General features: G+C 39.4%; 2 protein-coding genes across 16 annotated transcripts in view; one reads left to right on the top strand and one right to left on the bottom strand.

Annotated features, from left to right (window-relative positions):
* The window catches only part of STARD9 (StAR related lipid transfer domain containing 9), a 99,054-nt gene that overhangs the window by 66,279 nt on the left and 10,153 nt on the right, over nucleotides 1–22,622 (top strand). Inside the window, exons 22-25 of the mRNA XM_042814408.1 lie at nucleotides 2,537–2,539; nucleotides 5,621–5,808; nucleotides 9,928–10,411; nucleotides 11,169–22,232. Of these exons, the coding sequence (XP_042670342.1) occupies nucleotides 2,537–2,539; nucleotides 5,621–5,808; nucleotides 9,928–10,411; nucleotides 11,169–22,232 (11,739 nt within the window). The remainder of the gene's footprint in view (nucleotides 1–2,536; nucleotides 2,540–5,620; nucleotides 5,809–9,927; nucleotides 10,412–11,168; nucleotides 22,233–22,622) is intronic.
* The window catches only part of CDAN1 (codanin 1), a 57,878-nt gene continuing 39,573 nt past the window's right edge, over nucleotides 4,318–22,622 (bottom strand). For 3 of the 15 annotated variants that reach the window (XM_042814406.1, XM_042814398.1, XM_042814399.1), the window contains exons 33-35: nucleotides 21,578–21,677; nucleotides 16,417–16,573; nucleotides 9,693–12,503 (exon numbers count right to left, since the gene is read on the bottom strand). The gene's annotated coding sequence lies outside the window, so the exon portion shown is untranslated. Of the gene's footprint in view, nucleotides 5,151–9,692; nucleotides 12,504–12,970; nucleotides 13,151–16,416; nucleotides 16,574–19,423; nucleotides 19,577–19,740; nucleotides 20,127–21,577; nucleotides 21,678–22,622 lie in introns of those variants that run through there. The other 12 variants (XM_042814394.1, XM_042814393.1, XM_042814395.1 and 9 more) reach the window with 12 other exon arrangements.

Raw genomic sequence — 22,622 nt, forward strand, 5'->3', positions numbered from 1 at the left:
GCTCATATACCCCTGCGCTTCACATTTTTGATGCTCACTGTCAGCAAGCAAACACATGGAAAGTTTGTGGCTGGCAACAATGATTGTATGACAGCATCACCACATACCAGTAGATAATGAAGTTGGTAAATGTCTTCTCCTGAAAATGCAAGGCAAAAACAAAACATAAGAATGTGGAAAAGGAAAGGACAGTAAAGAGTATCTCTAAATAAAGCATTTGATACTGGAGAACACAGCAGAATTTTCATGCTACTGTGGTACACTTAAAATGTCCTCTTGTTACTTGTAAAAATAATGTCAGTGTTCGTACTAACGCTAGAGAATTCCCAAGTGCCCTACAAATACAAGTTAAAGAAGTCTTTGGAACCCTTACTCAAATATTTCACAAAGAAATTCACTGTCAATTACAGCAGCTCCACAATTTGCAGCAAAATAGTGTTTTAGCAGGGGAACTGGTTCTATATATGACAGAAATCACAAAGGGAAAATCTGTGATAGAATGTAGTTACAGCTGAATTGGAATTTAGCAATGCAGCAGTGACCTTTAATCAAGTGTGTCTGTGTCATGTGCCCGTGACTTCTTGCCAAAGATAGCATAGAAGCATATTTAAAAGACTGCCTTACCGAAGTCATTACCTTTCTGTTGCTTTGGGGGCATTAAGTGAAGCAAAAAGAAGTTTCTTTGAGAGAGCTAAAAAATGAAACAAAACAAACCTGCAAGCAAACCTGCTAATTGAAAATCTGAGTGATATTTTATGTGGTGGTAGATTTCCTTAACAGGGATTCCTTTGTGCATATTTCTAAATGTCCCTTATTTCCTAAGATTCTGACTGCTGGCAGTTGTTACTGATTTCTCATTTCCATCTCCTGCCCCTCACCCCCCAACTTTTGCTTTGAATTGTGTGAGCAGCATTGCTTCAGAGCTCCTTCATCATTCTTCCCTTTGCTTTAGGGAGGAGGAGAGAGTGGTCTGAGCCACAGTGATAGGCAGAAGCAAATGCATACAGTCTTTGCCAGTCCTGTGCTGTGTGCTGCTTGCTGCTGTGTGATGCTGAGGCCCTGCGGGAAGGGCCCTGGGTTGGACACGTGTAGAGGGAGGAGGAGAGGACAGAGCAAGGGGGGAATGTATATCAGAGGATGGGCTGTAACCCTGACTTGTGATTGCTCTCAGTGCTGGGATTTGCAAATGTGCAAAATGCCTTGCCAACATCTTTTTTGTCTGCTTTATTATTAACTCTTCTTTCCCTGGAAAAAATCATTAGTAAAAGAAAAAGACTTGAACATCAGGCAGACAGAGAAGGATGGGTGTGCTAACCTGATTGATGACCTGACTGATTTCTTTAGGAAAATGGCAAATCTCAGCTTTTAGCAAGTATTCCTCGCTTCTTTTTTTCTTTTTCTTTTTCTTTTTTTTTTTTCCACTTGAGTTTCTCTAGCTGAGCCTTAAGATTTTGTTGCAGAAAGCCTTCTGCCTCAGCACAGAGCTATCGCTGCCATAGTTACTGAAAGCTGCATTATGCTGTAGGAGCCGCCAGCCTCTGCAACAGCAGTGGAAGTGTTTGGGGAAGAGGGGAGGAGAATTGCAGAATAGGATCCCGGAGAGCTGATGACAAAACAGGCTGGAAAAAATGTGGATTTACAGATGGTTCATTTAGCATGCGTCATGCAAACTTTGTGGAGAGAAAAATGAGACGGAAAAGCAATCCGGCAATATGGGTATAATATGAAGATTTTCTTAGTAATTTGTTATCCTTATTTTAAGATTGTTCTCTTTCTGTTGTGATTTTAATTCCTGTTTTTAAAGGCTTACTTGGAGGGAGGGGTAACTGTTGACACTTCTTGACGCATTTGGTATATCTAGAAATCTGCATGCTTTTGTGAAGTATTATGCAGTGTTGCATTTATTTTTAATGCTGAATGCCAAGTTCTGTGAAACAAGGATTTTGTTACCTTTGTCTTGATATCAGCAAAAATGAAACTGTTTGTCTTATGTTTATCCTGGGGTTATATAGCTAGAGCTAAACTGGGGAAAGGTTGCTGTGGGAAGGAAGGAATACAAGCAGTAGCAGAAATGTATCTGTGCTTGATTCCTGTTTCATAGGATTCCTGTATTTTAAGTCTACATTTAATGCATATATTACATATATTAAATATTGTATTTATATAGTTATATAGTATATATTAGTTAAGATATTTTAAAGAAATGACTGATTTTTGCCTATTTCAGAATATTATATTCTTATGTTAATTTGATTGATATTTGTCTTTATTTTAGCCACTCAAATACCTGTTACAGAAGCTCTTTTTAAAATTGTGCACTGGGTGATTTAGCCCCTAAGTGGGCGTGAATCTGTTGTTTTCTTTTGGGGCTACTGTCATCTCATTTTTGAGTTTAATTTATGGTATGATTTCTATAAACTATCAAGGACGTGTTGACATGACATAGTGTATTCAGCAGCAGAAAGGGAGCATTCTCAATTCATGGTTTTGGTATCAGCAGTTCCTGAGATAGATCTGTATCTCGAGTCCAAACCAGCCGGTCATTTTGCTCTTGTGGTCAGTATCTGACAAGCAGAAGGAAAGCATTCCCTGTTCTGCCATAGTACCTGTGTTATGTAAGTGGCTGTGCATGAATTTTCATAATCTTTTTCTCTTGCTTGAGAAAGCTGTTTTTAAAAAGCAACTTTGTAAAAAGCTTTGATGTTCAATCTCCTGTATTCGGAGCTGTCCTTACTACCCTGACTGGCTTTTGTTGTGTACTGTTAAAAATTAGGGGATAGGAGATGAGGCAAAAAGGAACTGAAATAGCAGCAGAACTGCAATTTATGTATGTATCCTCAGCAGTGGTGACAGTCAACCTGCCTTTTGTTACAGAAACTTTCACCATAGAGAACTGTATCCATCAGCTACCTCACCAAAACAAGGCAGCAATAGTACCGTGATGGTTGCTGTGATGTTTCTTTTCCAAGATTTAAAGCAAATTATGGTTATGCCTGTGTACTCTTTGCCCTTATGGGGTGTAATGATAAGAGTGGAGCAGTAAGCAATAACGTTTGTTTGGCCTGCATTGTGTTCTGCTTTATGTGCAAACACGTGTGCTTATTGGAAAAGATTTTACAGTTTCATGTTAGATCAGCAAAAAGCTATTAAATCTGCATGAGGGAATATGCTAGTGCTGCTGAGAACAGTAAACACCACATTTCTGTGTCCATTGTTTGCACTGCTTATTCTTCAGTTCATTATAATATATGGCTGGGAGTTGGGAGTTGGTTTCAGCATTGTTGGAAAGTATGAGCCTGTTACCCTCTCCCAAATGTAAACAGATGTTACTTAACTACCTCTGCAAGCATTTTTTGAGATCTTAGAACATAACACATTTTTCTAAAAAAAATTGTATCTAGTTTCAGTAAGTAGATGCAGAACAAAAATTCTTTGTCTACTCTTCTGCTAACAAACTCTGCTTTTCAGCATTATTGGCCACGACTTATTCTATTTCCTCAGTCTTATATAGAATACTGTTGATAATGTTAAACAAATAGAGTTAATCTCTTCTAATACTGAGTTTTCTGATGTTTGATGTGGTTTATGGATCCTCCTCGCTTCTCTTGGATGAACGTACTTTGTTTCTTTTGCATGTGTCTCAAACTAAGTGACTTTTACAAGGTCATGCACATGCAGTCTCAGATTTTCCAGATGTGTTACCATCACAGATATCAGATCGTCAGACTAAAGTCTATTCCACCATAAATAGAATTAGACTTTTTGCAGAGACTTTACGTTTACAATTGCTGTTAACGTTTATTACTTTAATGCATTTGCAAGAGGAGGCTTCAGCTGACATAAAAGCTCTCTTGAACTAAGAAGTGCATAAGTAGTCCTTGCCCTGAAGGCCTTGCAGTGTAAGTGCATGAAAGCACAGAGGTGATATAACTGCTCCAAAATCATTGTGATTGTCTATCTCAGAGCAGTAGCAGCATAATAACCTCCAGGTTATATTGCTGCTCCATTACATTTCTCTGGAAAATACGTAACGTAACCTGGAAGCCTAATTTGTGGAAAGCTTCCCTCAAAGTTACAATAAAAACCATGGGAGCTCTTCTGAAATGAAACCCTTTGGATTTTGTTTCATACCCAAAAACTGATTCTTCCTTAGTTAACCAGCCTACCTTTAACCTCTGTGTTTGTCCCCCCGTAGCTGATGTCACTACAAACAACTGAAAAGCTCGGGTATGAAGTGGCCATAGGAGACCAGTGCAGCAGTGAAGTGTCTATTTAAACCTACTTCAAGTGAATAAGAAACCAGGGAATCCAGTCCTATTTCCTGGAATTCAAACACCATTTATTAAATAGAAATAAGTATACATCACAGATTGTTGAAATCTTAGCAGTCAAGCCAAATACAAATGGGTCTTGAAGATCCCTATTGTAATTTGTTTCTGTAAGTCTCAAATAGACACAAAACAGTTAGAAAATGGAAGGGACAAAACTTTTACTCAGATTGCTTGCACCATGTAAGGTAACAGAACAGAACATGCTCCTCTTCTGTTATTCTCATCAGCATTACAGTTACATAAACATAAAAAACTGAATTCTGTTTTTCTCGGGTGAATGAAAGAGGGTCAATAATATTTTCAATTACTGAGAATCTTAAGTCATTTATATAGTCAGGTTTTCCTGCTGCTTCCTAGGAAAGTGAAAATGAATGTTCAATCTAGAGGGACTCCATCAGATGTGAGGATGTTAGCTGCTTAATTGCTACATCTGCTTTGTCTGCTAATCTGGTACATAAAGTTGTTGCTATAGAAATAGCTGCTTCAAACACATGCCTGTGGTTGTAGATAGAGATTACAAATAAATCCTGATGTAGCAAAGGTCAGAGGCTCGTTGGCCTTGGATTGATAATGATTTTACAAACAACGTGACATTTGGTGCTCAGTCAGGAAACAGGCTGCTTGGAGGGACTGCATGGAGTTGTTTACAGGATAGTAACTTTTCTGATCACCGTTCTACTCCAGATGTAGACAGAGCAACCTGCAGTAGTTGCATACGAGAGAGAGTTGGGTGACTGAATTCTTTCCTTGGTGCTGCTGGAGACCTTTGATGTAATCTCAGCAATTCCCATATTTCTTTCCAGATTTAAGATTTTTTATCTGTAAGGAAAAAAAAAAAAAAAACCTTTTCATTTCTATTTCTGTTTATTTTTTTTAAGTACTTGGGTGAAAAACATCCTATATTGTGATCATTAACCTATAAAACATAAACACCACTTTCCCATCCCCCGCTTCCCCTTTGGAAGCAAAATGACAAGTGACGTGTTTTTCAAATTATTTCTATTGTTTTCTTTCTGGTGATGGGATTTTCAGTTTCACTATAACAATTTTCATGGTGAAAGCTGGCATTTCTGACAGTTCCAGGACTGTGGCCTGCTGTGATGTGCATATACTCTCTACCATCATGAGTTCTTTGTGTAATGCACCCTTAATGAACAGAGCAATATCCAGAACATTGTCTTTCTTTAGTAAGTTTTCTTTCTTTAAGATAAGTAAGATGACGTGTTGCATTTACAAATGCTTGGTATTTTTTTCTTGTTTAAATTAATTGCCAACATTTTGAACTGCAGAGACATAGATGCTGTGCATGAAGAGTACAAGAAGAAACTGAAAGAGCAGGAAGCTTTCCACAGAAAACAAATCCAACAGCAGCAGCTCTATGTTGAGAATTTAAAGCAGCAGATCCTCAAAGGACAGGTCAAAGCAGAGAGAGAACTGGAAAATGACCAAGCCCTCATCAACCAGCAGATCCTAGAAAGTAAGTACCTGCCCCTCTCTCAGGTTTCTTCCGTAATTGCATTCTTTCATCCTCTTCGTGTTTTTGTCCTAGTTAGGCTTTGTATTGTGGTGGAAGTTTTTGTTGTTGTTGTTGTAATTTTGTTGTTGTTGTTACTATTGTTTTTTACAGCACAGTACTAATTTTCTCCTATGATTATCTCTCCTTTGAGAACTCCTTTGAGAATTATCAAGCACTGATTAACTTTGCAGAGCACCAGCAGCACTGTTTAATTAGTTCTGCAGGTCTTGACTGGGATAGGCTCACTGCTCCTCCTGTGGCACCAAGCCTCTCATCTCTCCACTTGCTCCCCATCCTGCTTCTCTAGTTTTGCTCTGATTATATCTGCAGTACAGTTCTCCCTTGCAGCAATATAGACAGAATCTGCTGTTGTATTTTCTACTTTTCTATCATTATTTCTGTGCTTCATAGAATGCCTTGGATTGACAGGGACCTTAAACATCACCTCATTTCAACCCCACTGCCATGGACAGAGTTGCCATCCACCAACTATATCAGGCTGCTAGGGCCCCATTCAGCCTGGCCTAGAATGCCTCAAGGATGGGGCGCCCACAGCTGTCTGGACAACTTGTTGTAGTGCCTCACCACCCTCTGAGTAAAAAATTCGTTCCTAGGTAAAGTATCGATGATGTTGGTTTGACACAAACCTCAGCTCTATGCTAATTATACCATGAAAAGCTTGAAACATTTTCAAATCCCAAAACATCAGAAGATAAGTGATCTTTCAAAAGTTCAGTGAAAAGGTAGCTCTCTAGCTTTCAAGAATCACTTTGAATTCAGATTTTGTTTATACTGGGTTTTTTTGTTCATCTCAATGGGAGCCTAATTCACTCTGCAAACCTCTGACAGCCTCTTTTTCTCAGTTTTCTCATTTTCCTGTGTCTTTCACTTTGTTCTGTGGCCTCTCATTAGTTACTGTCAGCTAGGGAAAGACCTGATTAACCTATGAAGATGTGTTGCGATACATGTTTATGGGAGATCTGACAGAAGAGAAACTAATTCTTAGGTACATAAACAGCCTGACTGGGATTAGAAAAGGTACTAAGATGATTCTTGTTCAATCACTGGCATGACTACTGTTTGCAATGTTGAGAATAGTTGTGATGTTCACAATTGCAGAGGACATACAAGTTTAGAAGTATATTATGATGACTCTAACAAACCTATATGGGATAGCATAGTATAATAAATGATCCCGAGAGCTCAGTCTGTTTGCCTTGATCACAGTAAAGCTGGAGGTGATTTCATCCAAGTCTATAAGTTGGAACAAGGCATTGGTAGTATGAAATAAAAATGTAGGAAGAAATTCTGTGGTAGAAACAGAAGTGAGACAAATTAAGATTAAAAGTAAGATGCAAGTTTTATTTACCCTAAAGATGATTGATACGTGGTACTGCATTCTCCATTGCTGATTTTATTTTTTTTTTAACAAAACTGTATTTAAAAAAAAAAAAAAGGCATGCTTTGGTTCAAATAGGAGTTATTTCTAGCAAGTTCTTATAGTGTTATACAAGCTAGAGACTAGATCAGATATCAGATTCTGAGTAGTAAATAGCTATGGCAAAAGGTGGAGCCATAGCATATTTGGAGAGGTGTTTCTCAGCATCAGTGACTTCTGGCCCTGAGTGATGCTGCTTTGCACGAGGACATAGTTAGCAAGACTTGTCCTGGTGGGGCTGAACAGAGTTTGTAGGGAGATTTGGAAACATTTTAAATCTCAAGAAGCTCTTGAGCATTGAAATAGGGTAGATAGAGTGTTCTTCCTGTTGTCTTCTATTGAATGGTCTGATCCAAGTTTCTTGATAAGAAGAGTACGTCTATTGCAAAGGCACCATTTCCATTTCATAAAGCCTGCTACTGGTTCCTAGAATAATTTCTGAATGTTTAGAGGCTTCCCAGAGCCAAACTTAGGCAGTTTACCATCTTTAAATTATGCCAAATACAAGGAAGAAATTAAAAGGAAAATTGTGGAGATGGGGAGTATCAGAAGGAGACCAAGTGTGTAGGCAGTGCAGAGCTTCTCCAAAACGTATTTCTTGAAACAGGACAAGTTCTCTGCTCCTGTCTAGTTCCACTGTTTAGCTGTGCTCATATTAAGCTTAGCCAGACAAGCAGTTTTTGCAGCCAAATATAATTCTTTGTTTGGCAGCCCACCAGAGTTCTTTTGCCTTATTTGCACCCTCTTTTTCTCAGCTTCTGACAGAGGCAAGTTTGTGAGTAGACATTAATTAGTGTCTTAGAACTTTCAGGTCTATTACAGGGGCACACTCCTCTGCCAAATATTCTGCTTCCTAGAAACATGCTGAAGAGGGCAGATCTGGGAATAAAGAGTTGAGGAAACTCTTCTGTATGTGAAGGTTAAGATGTTACTAAGAAGTAATAACAGATTATGACTAAAATGCTTTCATTTTATCCATAGGGTAAACATACTTATCTATAAAGTATCACTACTTCTGTGTGTCTAGCTGAGGATGTAAACTGGAGACTCCCTCAGGTGGGAATCACTAATGGAGAATGTTTAATGAGATTTGTAGTTACCACACAACTGATGCTGGCAATGCTTATCCGCTAAAGATGGTTATTTTTCTTCTATTAGGGAAGCATCCACAGCCCCCAAATCCTTTCACGTAGTTCAGCTGTCATACACAGGGCTCGTGACCATGTCAAACTCTGATTTCCTAACTCCACGAATAACTGACTAACGGTGGCTCCTCAGTGAGGGGCTGCAACTAAGCACATTGAAGCTAAGCCCAGCCAAAATAGTGTTGCTAGGAAGATTAAAGTGCTTTGAAAAGTATCTGTCCTTTGAGAAATGCTCATGTATGAGGGAACTTTGAGTGTGGTTTTCTATATTGCTTTTTCAGCTAATGATATGTTTGTTCCTCTGTGCAGCTGAATATATATATTTTCATATCAGTATAAATGTGAACAAAGTTTTTAACAGAGCAGATCCTATTCTTCTCTACTGCTTCTCTACTGACTGCAAAGATCAGATTCTCCAAAGATTTAGAGAAGATTAAAAATGTAAACAGATGTAATATACTCTTATTAAATAAGGCTAATCAATTGGTTTCTTAGAAAAGAATATTAAGCATTTGTGAAATTTGGGGAATGTTCACAAAAAGGGAGAATCCAATTCTCTTTGGGAGTAGACTCCTGATTTTATGAAAAAATATGCATTGATGGGTGATATGAGTTTGTATGTGTTCATCCTGACAACTCATGGTTGTGTTGATTTCACTTGTATCCTTGCTATGAATGTTTTTGAATAATTTCAAACACGTTGCATGCTAACCTGCTCGTATTCATGGTACATGGGTTCCCACCAGGCATTTATTAAATGCTCTGGAGCAGCCATAATCACAACAGGTAGAAAATTTTGTGGTTGTTGCTTCACCTCAGCCCAGATACCACACAATGTTTGTGTTGCTTGAGAAATTTCCATCTGGTGGGTAGAGAGGCTAGCAGAACTGCCCAGCAAGCAGCCACTTGGAAGCTTCCTAGTAGCCTTTTCTTCAACCCACTTAGTAGGCTGCGTGCCTATCCATGAGCCTGAGGGCTGGCAGCAGGCCCCAGATATGATGCACATCCTGACTGTCGTGCTGGGAGATTGAGCTTTCAAGTTTACTGAACATGCCACCAGTTTCTTATGTGCTGAACACAAAGTCCCTCAGCATTTAATTTCCTTCATTTTCAGCATGTACAGAGAAACGAGAGGAAATAGTTGGCAGGTGGATTATTTTTTTTGGTACATTCAAGTTAATTTTAAAGGAAAGGACATGAGCAAAAATGTGTATAAAGCAGTGTTTGTCTTACAGCAGCTGTAAAACACTCAAACTCTTTGATGAGGAGTCAGTTACATTTTAATATTGCATTTTCTTCACTAAACAGTAGGAATTTATTTACCAAAGGCTCATTAGCATGTGCATTAAATTTTATTTTCTTCATTAACATAGAGATGGATAGATAGATTTGCTCTATCTGCATAGGAATTCTGTTCTTCAGTGGATTCTCGGCTAATTAAATTAATGAACAATGTTATTTCTATGCTTTTTACTTTCTTTCAATCATTGTTTGCAGACCAACAGTGGCTTATAAATGAGAGTAACCGACTAGCTGCCCTGCAGCAACAGCAGAGAGAATTTGCAGTGCAAACAGAATCTACGTTGTACGCAGAGGCTGAGGTACAGAGTAGCCTTGGTCTGGAGATCTCACCTTCACTGCTACAGCAGAACAAGAAGAGACTGGTGCAGCTGGAGCTCCTGCGAAGGTGCTCCTTAAAAAAGGCAGAAAGAAACATAAGACGTAAAAAGGTCAAATTCCAGCTGGAAAGGATAGTCAAGAAGCAGAAGTTATTGGAAGCTAAGCAAAACCTAGAGCAGCTGGAAGCTAACTGCTGGCTCAGTGAAGTTTGTGTGAAACAATCCCACATCCCAAATGAAAACATTGCAGGACAGGCCTCCGTGGATCACCAGTTACAGAATAGGAGGAGGTCATTGGGTTCGAGTTACTCACTGCACAGTCAGCATTCATTCTGTAACATCCATCTGCCCCAGGTACCCAGGTGAGTCAACATCTACCAATTCCTCTGAATGTCAAATATTATTTAAATTCATGGTATTTTCAATGGCTACCTGCAATCCAGAATGCCTTTTAGCTTACTGAAACAATCCTTAAAACTTGCGGTATCACGTAGTGTATTGTACATCACACTGGAGCTGTTTGCTGCTTTCCTTGGATTTATGCAGTGCATTCCCTACTTAGGTCTCTGAGGTGGTCTTGCTGTTTATTTCTTTCCTCCATCAATCCTTTCTGCACGTTTTACCTCATTGTGATTGCTTACCAGAGCTTGCTCAACTTTGTTCTTGCCGCCTTTGTGTTGCTGGTAAATATTTGTTTCTGCATTATTATTGTGATTAGGATCAAATTATTCCTTCAGAATACTTTTACTAGTGTGATTCTGCCTTGGACTTTGAAGTTGATTAACCTTCTCAAGCCAAATACAGCACTACACAGTACTAAAATGTCAGGGCAATAGCATGTCTATCACAGCATGGCTCCCGAGGCAGGAAGTGGCTTAAGTCCGCAAAGTGAATTCCTGCGACTTAGAACCATCTTCTATTCTTAACTAAAACTTGCAGCTACTTGAAACTGTGAAGATTAAATATCAAGCTGTACAACTTAGCATCAAGGTATTAATTTCTTGTTAAGGTGGTTGTTTCACATGTCATTACTTTTAACTGCAAGATGTTACTAATATGGAAACATGAAGCATGTTATTTAAGCAAGCATTGGGCTTTATTTCTTCTTTATTTCCACAGCCGTTTGTTGAATGGGGAAACAATCTCAAAGTTATCTACCTCGCCAAATACTGATCAATGCTCCGAAGGCAATACACCAGGGAAGTTTTCATCCGTGGAATACTGTTACAGAAAATTTAAAGACTTTTCCAGGAGTGATGACTTTAATGATGAAAAAGGTATCTCCTTTTTAGTTCAGATGCAGCTATCTGAGAAAGAAAAAGTATCTTCATTTGGAAATAAAAAAGGGGCAGAAAGGGACTGTAATCACTCAGCTGTCATGGCTCATATCAATAAAAATGATCAAAAAATGGATAAGCTGAATGATGGCCCAGGGGAGGCTGGATGTCAAAAACAGACCTCTAAAGGCTCCTCTCCTGATCGTTGTAAGGAGAAAAATGAGCCTGAAACCTTTATTACAGGGACAAGAATGACAAAAACAAAGGTGCTAGGAGATTTAAGTCAGCCTGCAAATAGCTGTCTAGAACAAAACAGAGCTCAGGTGTCCAATAAAAAGACGAGAATGGATATCAATACAAAAGGCCATAGTCCTTCCCCAGAAAATTTTGTTAACAAAATCAAGAAAGCAGTGTATGGAAACCTACCATCTGCACATCCAAACCAAGCAGCTAAGAATTTGGAGAGAGTGCCACCCTCAGACTTACAAAGTAATGAGAACTCATCAGTGGAACATCAAGAATTTCTGATGGTGGCAACATCAGTTGGAAATCTCACTAAGATGAACACACAGGCACCACTCTCTTATGTTGAAAAAAAATGGCATAGTGCTGAGCTGTTAAGTGCTGGAATGTCTAAAACAGCCACAGACGTGCTCGGGAACTGGCAAGAAGATGAGGAAAATGAGATTTCTGATACTGACAGTACTTACTCTGTAGATTCACTCTCCTGCGCTTATGCAAAAGCTTTCACAGAGAAGCTGAAGCAAGATGATTTCCACAGAAATAAATGTCTTGCCAACCCAGAAGATTCTGAGAGTGATGACAGTCAAATGTCACAAGACTCTCTGGTAGAAAAGGAAAATAAAGCCAAAAAGCAAAATAAAAGCCAATTTCAGAAATTAAAGGCCCGCCACCAGCCAGCTAAGCTTTACAAAAGCAGATCTGAACACCGTGTTTCATCTTTAGTGACATCGTATGCATCACACAGGAGACTGGGAGAGGCTGAAAGAAGCTTTTCTCTGGACAGCTTGGGTGATGGAGAAGAGGTGCCAACAGAAGATCCAGTAGAAGAATCCAAATCTGATTCATCTGATGAAGTCCCAGCAGAGATTTTTTGGAAGTTACAAACTCCAAGACCACCAACTGTACAGACTGAAGAAGGCCATGAGTCCAAGATCTGCAGCAGAGATACAGAAGTAACAAATTACAATCTGAAGCTGAGTAGTTCCTTCTATTTGGACACTAAGCAACAGCCTGCTTTCAATAATGCTAGCAAGCAGTTTCTGAAGGATGCAAAGGTCTCTTTTGCAGAGCAAGAAAGGTCGCTTGATAGAAGACTTTATTATGCAAGTGGACATCCTATGCTTACAACTGATGCTTGGTCATCCTGTGACTCAAAGGTTGAAATCAGCAGCCCCAGAATAACAGCGCCTTCTTCCCATGAGCATCTAGAATTTCAAGATGCTCATTTCTATTCTTTGAGCAAACCAAAAGGTTGGCTGAAGAAAGATGATCTAAAACAGTCAGCTGCTGAAGTTTCTTTTGTTTCTGGCTCTAAGCAGATACACAGCATTACTCATTTATCACATAGTATAAAAGAAATAGACACAAGTTTCTCCTCTGACACATCAGAAGTACCTTTACCTGAAACAACAGCTGCAAGCAGAGGCTTTGAGAGTGAGGAATGTATAAACGCAGATGAAAATTCTTCCTTGGAATCTCAAGACATAACATCCACATTTGTAAGTTCAATAGGACCAAGCTCTTCTTTTGCTCATATTTCAGTAAAACCTGACTATTATGAACATTCAATGGCAAATCATCCTGAACAAGAACAAATAAATGAATTATCCACTTACAGGTCTACCACTGAATGCACACAAGCGTTCAGCTGTTTGGAAAGCTTCTCTACTGCAGACAGCTTGTCGCCAATAGCCAGAAAAGAGGAGGATTCTTTCCCTACAACTCATCCAGAACTGTTGAAAGATCTCAAGCTGGAAAAGCCACCTTTTGTTTCTGTGTTGCCTGTGTACGTTTTGGAGAAGAGAAACAGCTGTGTGGAAGCAGACTTAGAAGGCAATTTCCTCAGAACTATTGAAAAAGATGACCTAGATGATGACTGCAATAACTCAATGATAGAACCAAGGATAACAGATTCAAACACTGGCAGTACGCCTGTCAGTGCATCTGCTGCTGGATCTTCTACAAAACTTGCCTATAATGTAGTTTCAACACAGGCTTCAGCAGAAAAGCAAGTACATTTTGGAAACTGTGTGCAGCTTTTTCCAAGAAGGGAAATACCAACGTGTTGTGATGAAAGTTTTTTTCTCAATGACTTAACAAATAAGAAGTGCTCCCCGGGAAGCACTCAGAAGCATCAAGTATTGGCTGGACAAGGGGCAGAATCAGCTGTTGCACAAGGTCTCCTCAGGTCTAGGGAGAGTAAATTGGAAGCATTGCAAGATACAGATTATGAACAAATACCTGCAGAAGCAGCAACTGTAAACACAGATTTTTCCTCACAGAAGGTAACACGTAAATGTAACCCTTTAGTTATTGCTTACAGTGCAACACCAATAGAGATGTATGAAAAAGAGAAAATCTGTATGGAAACAAGCATTGACAGCCTATCAGAGATTATATCAGAGGAGCCTTCACTCAGAGAGAAAGAAGAACATGAACCAAGGGATGAAGACTTGTCTTCATTAAATCATTATGAATTTAAAAGCAAACCTGTTCCAAAAAATTACTCCTATGGGTGCTGTCTAGCAGACAGTCCTGTAAGTTGCCTGTCCCAGCACGTTTCAGAAAATTCTGTATTGTGCGCTGACAACATAAGAGAAGAAAGCGGTGAAAGCAAAGAACACGGTACGGTGAATTCTCGGGTTACAGATCAGAAAGAGTTTTCATCCAAATATAAGAACCTACTGGTAAATGAAGTTAGTTATCTCACAGTGAATGTAAATGGGCAGGACACTGAGTCCTTCCCTGCCGCTGTTGGTGAGAACACAGGTGATTTGCTCCCAGAATCCAATTCAAGCATATTTTACAAAGCTTTGCCAAAAGCTAATTTTTTTCAAAGTGCGTCTGAGACTGAAAATTATGATACGCTATTAGAGCATGTTACAATAGTGAAAGGAGATTGTGATGCTACATCTAATCACACTGTGGGAGCCAGGGTCACAAAATGTTGTTCTGTCATACATTCCAACTGTCTTTGTACAACGTGCTCTTCGACATCAACAGGGGAGAAGAACAGTATGTGTAAGGCGACTGACAGTGCTGTGGAATCTGATGCAACCATTCCCTTGGAAACAGAAACAAAGTTCTTAATTGAATCAAGAGAAGAGAAAGAACCCTTTTTTGAATGTGATTGCCCAGAGGACGTTTTGCTTGTTGAAGACCATTTTAACTCAGAATTGAGAAGAGTATTTGAATGCAACAGAGATACACTAGGTACTGTTTCTCAAGAGGAGAGTCTATGTACGGGTAAAGAATCCAAGTTTTTAAGAAACCCGGAAGCTGATCCAGAAGAAAATGTGGTTCCTTATCAGAATACAAAAGCAAACACTGGAGAAATGACAAAGTTAAACAATAGTGCAAACAACCTAGAAGAAAATGGAGTGAAAATGAAATCAAGAGAGATAGAAAGTGTACCTGACTGCTCAGTAGCTGAAGTTGAAAGTGTAACTGCAGATAGGAGTGGTGAGAATTTTAAAGGCATCAATCTATCTCAGAATCTGAAGAAACCCACTCGTATCATACATTCTGAGGTTCAGTGCGAGTTTTATACAGATCTGCACCTGACACTTGAAGAGGCAGAGAAAGATGAATTACAGGTAGTTAGCACCGGTATAGAACACGCTCAGGAGTCAAAAGTACTCATGCACTCTGATAGCTTTTTTCAAAAAGAGGAAAGTGAGGAAATAATCAGCATTTATTCACCAGAGCTTTCTGTTTCTCCCCAAAGCTCGCCTTCAGCTATGCATTCCCACAGAACAGATTTTACTCAGAATGCTCAAGGCTTACCTGATGCTTGTGAAGGGCTTTTGCAGATGAACAGAACAAGAGAAAATGTATTTAATGTAGAGAATATAGAAACTATGGAACTAATCACAGATAGGCAAGGAAATATTTTAGAAAAAAACGAAAATGAAGAACAAATAGATTCTAGCAATTTAACTGAACATTACATGCCACATAGTTTGCCCCATGAAGACTTTGACCAGAAAAACGAGATTCATGTATGTGAAGTGACTGAGAGTGAAGAGCAAATCATCATGACAAACACAGAGGAAATGGTTATTAGGAATCAAGAAGACAAACACACAGATGAAAATGTTCAATTTACTGAAGAATTTCCAGCTCTGCATCAGATGTACTGTAACAGAGATGACAAAGAGGAAATTTTAAATCAGTTCAAGATCCCTGAAAGATACCTTACACCTTCAGGACTAGGAGAGAATACACTATCAGTAGATGATTCACAATACCACAGTCCTCTTGAAATGAATGAAGATGGTGGCTCAGAAGACTCTGCTACAGATACAAGAAATACATCTATGGAAGATATAGATGTGTATGAATATTCAGTTGATGATAATATTTGTAATGACCAATACAGACTTGAAGAAGAATCTAAAAGTCTTCATATTAAAGAGAACAGCCATGTGTATCTGAGTTGTTCAACACAATATCCTGAGCATGGCACTTCAGAAAACTTGAACATAAGTGTTGTTAGAAGACCTGAAATTTGTGGACTGGATGCTACAGGCTCAGGAATTGTTGATGAGAAAGCGCATTTGAAAGCAGTGGACAAAACAGAGAAGCAGATGTTTTTAGGAAACAGGGAGGAGGTACAACTGATAGTTCTACAAAACCTGAATGAATTATTCCCTGAAAGCAAAGACAGCTGTCATGAGGACAACAGACTAAGTGAAATCTTAAAAGAAAGCCAATGGGTATCTACTAGCTTTTCTACAAATAATGGAGATAACAGCAAACAGGAAAATTCAGCAGCAACACTGAAGTCTACCAAAAACATCCAAGAAAGTTCAGTTAAAGACTCCCCGTGCCCATCTGTAAGTCACCTTTTATGTCTTGAAGTAAGTGATAATTCCCATCTTGTTCAAGATGCTTCCACTGCACTGAAAGGTCACACAAAACCATCCAATGGCAATGTTGGAACTGAAGCTGTTCTTCTGTACTATGAAACATTAATGGAGAACGAGGCCTCTGTTGATACACCTGTTAAAACAGTCAAAAAAGAGGGAAACAACAAAGCTCATTCTGACAAAATTCAAAGTAAAAATGAAGCTTTCCTGCAAAACACGACCACAAAGGACAGACATGAGGAAGACCTCTTTGTATTTAGAAATGATTATTCTGCATCTGGGCAACCTGTCAACGCGAACAGCTTTTCTATGCCCTGTGGAGTGGACAATCATGAACCTGAAATGGTTGAGCTTAAGCAAGGGGCTGAAGGAAATTCATTTTCCTCAGAAGAATTAGACTCTTCTGAAGATATAATTGAGGGTGTTAACTCACATGAAGAACACAGTGTAGATTTAATGATTAACAAAATATCAAAAGACTGCTTTAATTCCACAGAAAGAAAAGATCAAGAGGAAAAAGATACCATAATGCCTGATGAGCTGCTCTTCAATAATTCAAGCCTGCTTTCTCCTTCAGAGAAAGATGCAAGGGAAGATATGGGGGGAAAAACAAAGCATGCTTTACTGGAAATCTCTTCTCAAAATATATTTCACAACATTAGTACAGCTGAGAGAGAACTTCACTCAGGAAGTTCGACACAATGTGATAACAAAGAGAAATGCTTAAACACAAATTATACTATAACAAGCAGTAATAATGATAATGCAAGGCTTGCGGATATCAAGACATGCCACAGTGAGCCAAGACATTATCAGGGACATGAGACTTCCAAGGATTGCTGTGTAGACTATCCCGAGATCACTGTTTCTGAGAACATTTTGACCCTTTCAGTAAGGTTTCCAAATTACAAGAGGAAATCTTGTACTTCTGAACATTCTGCTGGTCTCCTGAATAGCCCAAGAACATTTGCAAATGATTTGACTGACAGCAGTGGAGAGAAATGTAAAAATGACGCTGTTCTCTCTGAAGAAACAAAATACTTTGAAAGTGAATCAACTGTTTTAAGTGCATGTATAACTTTTCCTGATGTTCCACAAAAAGGAGATGAAAACGATGACAGTTCTGCAGTTACAGAGGCTACAGATGCTCAAGGTAATAAAATCCCTGAAGAAACTGTGGGAACTGATCAAGTGGGGAAAATAATTCAAGATTCTTTTCAGAACTGCAATGATGCTAAAGAAAATAAAATGCCTGAATACTTACAACAGTACAGTAACACTTCTAGTGTGACTATACCAGAATCAGGAGTGCCCATTTTTCAAAGCCGAGGAAAGACTGGCAGTGAAGAATCAAAGCATGCTCCATCCTACTTTGCAGAAAATACCCCCACTGATATACTGCTTCAGAACTCCAAAAATGTAAGCGTCTTCAACACTTGTTCACTCAATGACTCAAAATCTCTAACAGTTAGTCAGCTTGAAGTCTCACTTCAAGACACCTTTTTGACTGAGCAGGTATCGTCTAGTTCTGCTGATCTGCACTCAGCGAAAGAAGGCTTTGCCCCAGCATTTGCAGAAATTAATCACCCATCCATGAGAACATTTTCAGAATCTTCTCCAATTTCAGATATAGACCATGGTGAAAATGGCACGTGTGATAGATCCCACGCAAGTATATTAAAGCATTCTCCACTTGCTGTTTTACAAGTGCAAGACACCCAGTCTGATAAGTCTGTGGTATTTGATGAGCCAATACATGCTTCAGGGATTATTTTACTTTCTCTTGCAAAAGCAAACAAGCATTACCCAGTATCAGACACAAACTCTGCTTCATATGAGAATTCTGCTGTAGATGTGGAACCTGTCTATGGAAGTAACTGTCAGCAACTTGGCAATAATACTGAAGTTGATCAACATCACTGGAGTAAAGTTCCTGCACAGAAAGCTTGCACAGAACATGCAGAGAAAGTGCCAGATGATAGTGAATCTCTGGTATTGTCAACAGTACCTCTTTGGGATACTGAAAGATCAGCTCTGGTTAAAGAGGGACAGATAAGAAAAATACTTAACAGAAACGAGGAAGAACTGCATTCAAGTACTGAGGTTGAACATTTTGCAGTAAAGAAAAAGCAAGAGAAAACAGTAGATGAAGAACATCTTGAAATGCAAACTAAGGTATCTTCAAATTCGACAAATGAATTAACAGTCCCAGAGGTGTTGGAACATCTGTATCCAGGAGATGTTAATGTGGATCCTGAACACACCTATGATTCATTTGGTCCAGCATATCCCACAAACAGCAGAAGTACTGATCCCAGACAACCATATCACAGTGTTTTAGGTTTTGAAAAAAGTCCTGCGGATCTGCAGGACAATTGTCAGTACGTGCCCACGGGTGATAATAACCCAGGCAGAACAAATACAGATGACAGAAAAGAGATTTTACTTTGCAAAAATAATGCAGGTTCCGATGTTCATGCTGACAGTTTTTCAATAGCAGGAGATGATATAATGAAATCAGAAAGACTGAAATTTTCTCTAATGAATAATGAAAGTACTCCCTTAAAATTTTTACCGACCATGGTAAACCATGGTTTGCCTTCCCAAGAACCCCAACTGGTGCAATTCAGGAGCAGAAGGCCATGTTCTACAACATATAATACAAAGAACTGCAAAACTGAACAGAGACCTTATCTGCAAAGTCACAGACTATCAGCTCCAGCCTTAGCTGTGTTCTCTGATTTAGATGATACTTTCAAAGCTTCATCTCTGGCAGATTCCTTGTTATATTCTGCATCTAGATCACTACAAGATTTAAATATGAGCGTGGAGCCTCCATCACCAACTGAAGATGATCTTCATGTAATTGAAAGATTTTCAAAACAGGAATCAAAGAACATTTTGCAGGTTAAATCTAAACCCAGATTTCAGCAAAGAATGACACACACGAAGAAGATTGCCAACTGTGATCCAAAAAATTTACAAAATTATGCAGCAAGGACCCAAAGCAGCCAGTCCTTAAAAGACAGTACTGTACATTCTCCATCATCTTTACTGCCCACAGCTCACAGTTCTGCGGGTGCGAAAGAAAATATCCATTCAAAGAGCAGTTCTGTAGCTCAGTGTAGTGAAGAAGCTGGGTACCAAACAGGAACAGATTTATTTTTGCAAGACAGTAAAGATGCAATGCATTTTAGTTCAAGTGATATCAACCCATATATTCATCCATGGCAACAAGAAGAATCATGCAAAATTGGCTGGAAGCAGTATGTTTTTGGAAGTGCAAGCGATGTCTCTTACCATCAAATGCCTTTAAACCTGGATAATCGTAAAGTTACGAGATGTTCTAGTGTGGACAATGGATTGAATTCTCAGAATTCTCCTTTTCATTCTCATCTCAGTTCATATGCTACAGCGAAAGTTTTATCAAGCACTTTGAGCAGTATTGAAGGTCTTCAAGGATGGGACAATGCCAGACCAGGCTTTGAATCCACATACTCGAGTGACAGTAACAAGCAGTACAGCAATGTGTCCATTGAAACACTGGAAACTAATCTAGAAAATGACACTGCTGAACGTAAGAATCCTTCTGCAGAACCTGGTAACTCTTCAGTGCAAGTTGATGAAATTGTATTGTTATATCCATCTGAGTCAGAAAGGTCTTCCAAAAAATCACCAGGGGTTACCTGTGAGCAGGGAACACAAACAGTGGCTACAGCAAGGTATAAAAGGCAGAGAAGACACCAGAGAAGTTACACAGATGTTTCTGCAAGAAGGCAGGAAACAAACAGGGACCTATTTCAGCAACATTCTTCTTGGACAAGTATGCAGAATCTATCCATGCATCTGTCACAGCTTATTCAGAACACTTCTGAGCTTCTGGGAAACCTCTCCCAACAAAATATTATAGATAACGAACAGAATATCAAGATCTACCAAAGCAGAATGGAAAAGGGTGCAAAAGCTACTAGTACTAGATCAGACAGCTGCACTCAGACTACAGCAGATATAGGCACTCAAACCGAGACTTTGGAAGAACCTCAAAGCAAACATGAAGAAAAACAAGTGCAGACAAAATTAGAAAATGAATTAAGGGCAGCTAAAGCAGTAAACTGCAATTTCAGTGGAATCAGTGCAGATGCAACAGATAAGGTTCCTAAAAGGAAGGAGAAAACATTCTCTCTGGAAGAAGGACAAGAAGGAACAGAGATGAGAAATCTGGGCAAAGCTGACTTCCATGACAGTCTTGACAGCATTTTGGAAGATTCCTTTATGTGCCTGCCTCTCTTACACAGAACCTCCACCTCCACCTTAGATTTTCAAAAACCATCGTTAAATGCACAGCAGAATTTTGCTCCTGCTAGTGCCCAAGTTTCATCCATTCCATCCTCTTCAGTGAGTTCAGGGCAAGATGATTCTTCATGCACTGTAGTTAGCAGCCCTACTAGTAGCAGCTTTCAATCTCCATCATCTTATGCTCAGGGTAAAAGAAGTGTCAATGAGCTAGAGGTTCCAGCAGAAAGAAAACTTCGTTGCAAAAATACTCTGTTGGTGGACAGGGCCTCTTCCCCTATTCTTACTCTTAGTGCTAGTCCTAAAAGCCAGAACGCTTTTAGTAAGCCTTTCTGCCCTATTAAGGAACCCTTTGGATCTTCCAGTGATGCTTCAAGCCCCATTCACAGTCAGAGAAAGAAAAGATCAGGTCCACATTCCAGCATGGAACCTCACGTGGACAATTTTTCACAGACTGAAACAGACAGTGAATGCAGCATTTCTAGAGACAGCAATGGCATAGGAAATATATCTGGAAGTTGCTTAGATAAAAAAGTGTCCAAAACGATTTTAGGAAAGGATGACTCAAAAGCTGTGGAACAACAGCACAGACTCACTGTTGGCACACACACTACAATTTGTGCAAAACGACTGTACCACTCTAGCAGCACATTAGAGGTCTCTGGCCATACTGAGTTTTTAACAGATGATGTTAGAGACCCCAGTCCGCTGGCACGTTCACTCCGTTGTATGTATGTCACAGGGGGAGGAAGATCTGTGCTTGGGGGAATCAGACATGAGAATTATGTTGGAAATTCTGATACTGCTCTGATTCACAAGCACTCACTTCCAGATTCTGACTTACTTTTTAATCCAAAGCGTAGTGCCACTTGTTCGAGTCAGGCAAATGTTAGTGAGTCCTCAGAACCTCTAGTAGGAGCAGCTTCTCTACGATTACACGATTTCTGGAAAAATGAGAACAGTTGTTCTCTTCTCTCTGATGTGAGCGATGCACAAATTTCCTTACAAAATGACAACCCAAATTCTGTCACTGAAATCGAATGTGACACTGAAATTCCTCTGAAGAAAAGTACTACTTCAGCCAAGCCTTACAGGCCTCGGAGCTACAGTCTTCGTGACTTACCTGTACACAACAAGTTTAGCAACTGGTGTGGTGTTAAGGGCAGTCCTCCACCTTCATCACTCAGCTTGAGTGGCAGTGCAACTGACCTGCACAGCCAGGCAGAAAGTAAGCCCGGAAGCCAACAAACAGTGGAAATTGAAGGGAAATCCCAACTTTGGGGCAGCAGAAGCAGAGAGATTGAGAGACTTCAGAGAGAGCGCGCTCAGATCATGTCTGGCGTACACCTGGATCTGCACCAGCATCCCCTTACTGTGGAACTGACTGAGGCAAAGCTGAACTACGGCATTGGTGAAACGGACGCGCTGCTGAGGGTTCTGCAGAGCGGAACTGCAGATGACCTGATGGCGGTTCCAGTAAAGCAGCAGCTCTACGAAAGGTAATTGCTTGAAGTTGTTCCCCATTAATTATTTTGAATAGACTTCACGAATTGCTTCATACAATGTAAATAAAGAGCACTTAATCACTTAGTCACACTAAGTGACTAAGAACAATACGTGAAGAGGTACAGTATTACACTTACGTAGTTAAATAATGATTTAAGATAAAAAATTTGGAGTTATTTAAGGAAATTGAAGTAAGTGTAAGATTTGTTGTAATTCACATCTAGTGACACCTCATTCTTACAACTTTTAGTCACTATGAGAGAGACCATGTGTTCCCTGGTGACCACAATGGTGTATTACATAGATTTGTTATGACGTAAAAATAATCCATGCAGCTTGGTTATGCATCTCATGCTTCTCTGAATAAAACCTTTGGAATGTTG

Source organism: Centrocercus urophasianus, unplaced genomic scaffold (genome assembly GCF_019232065.1).
Source record: "Centrocercus urophasianus isolate 14NV4802_14NV808 unplaced genomic scaffold, USGS_Curo_1.0 seq_14, whole genome shotgun sequence".
NCBI lineage: Eukaryota > Metazoa > Chordata > Aves > Galliformes > Phasianidae > Centrocercus > Centrocercus urophasianus.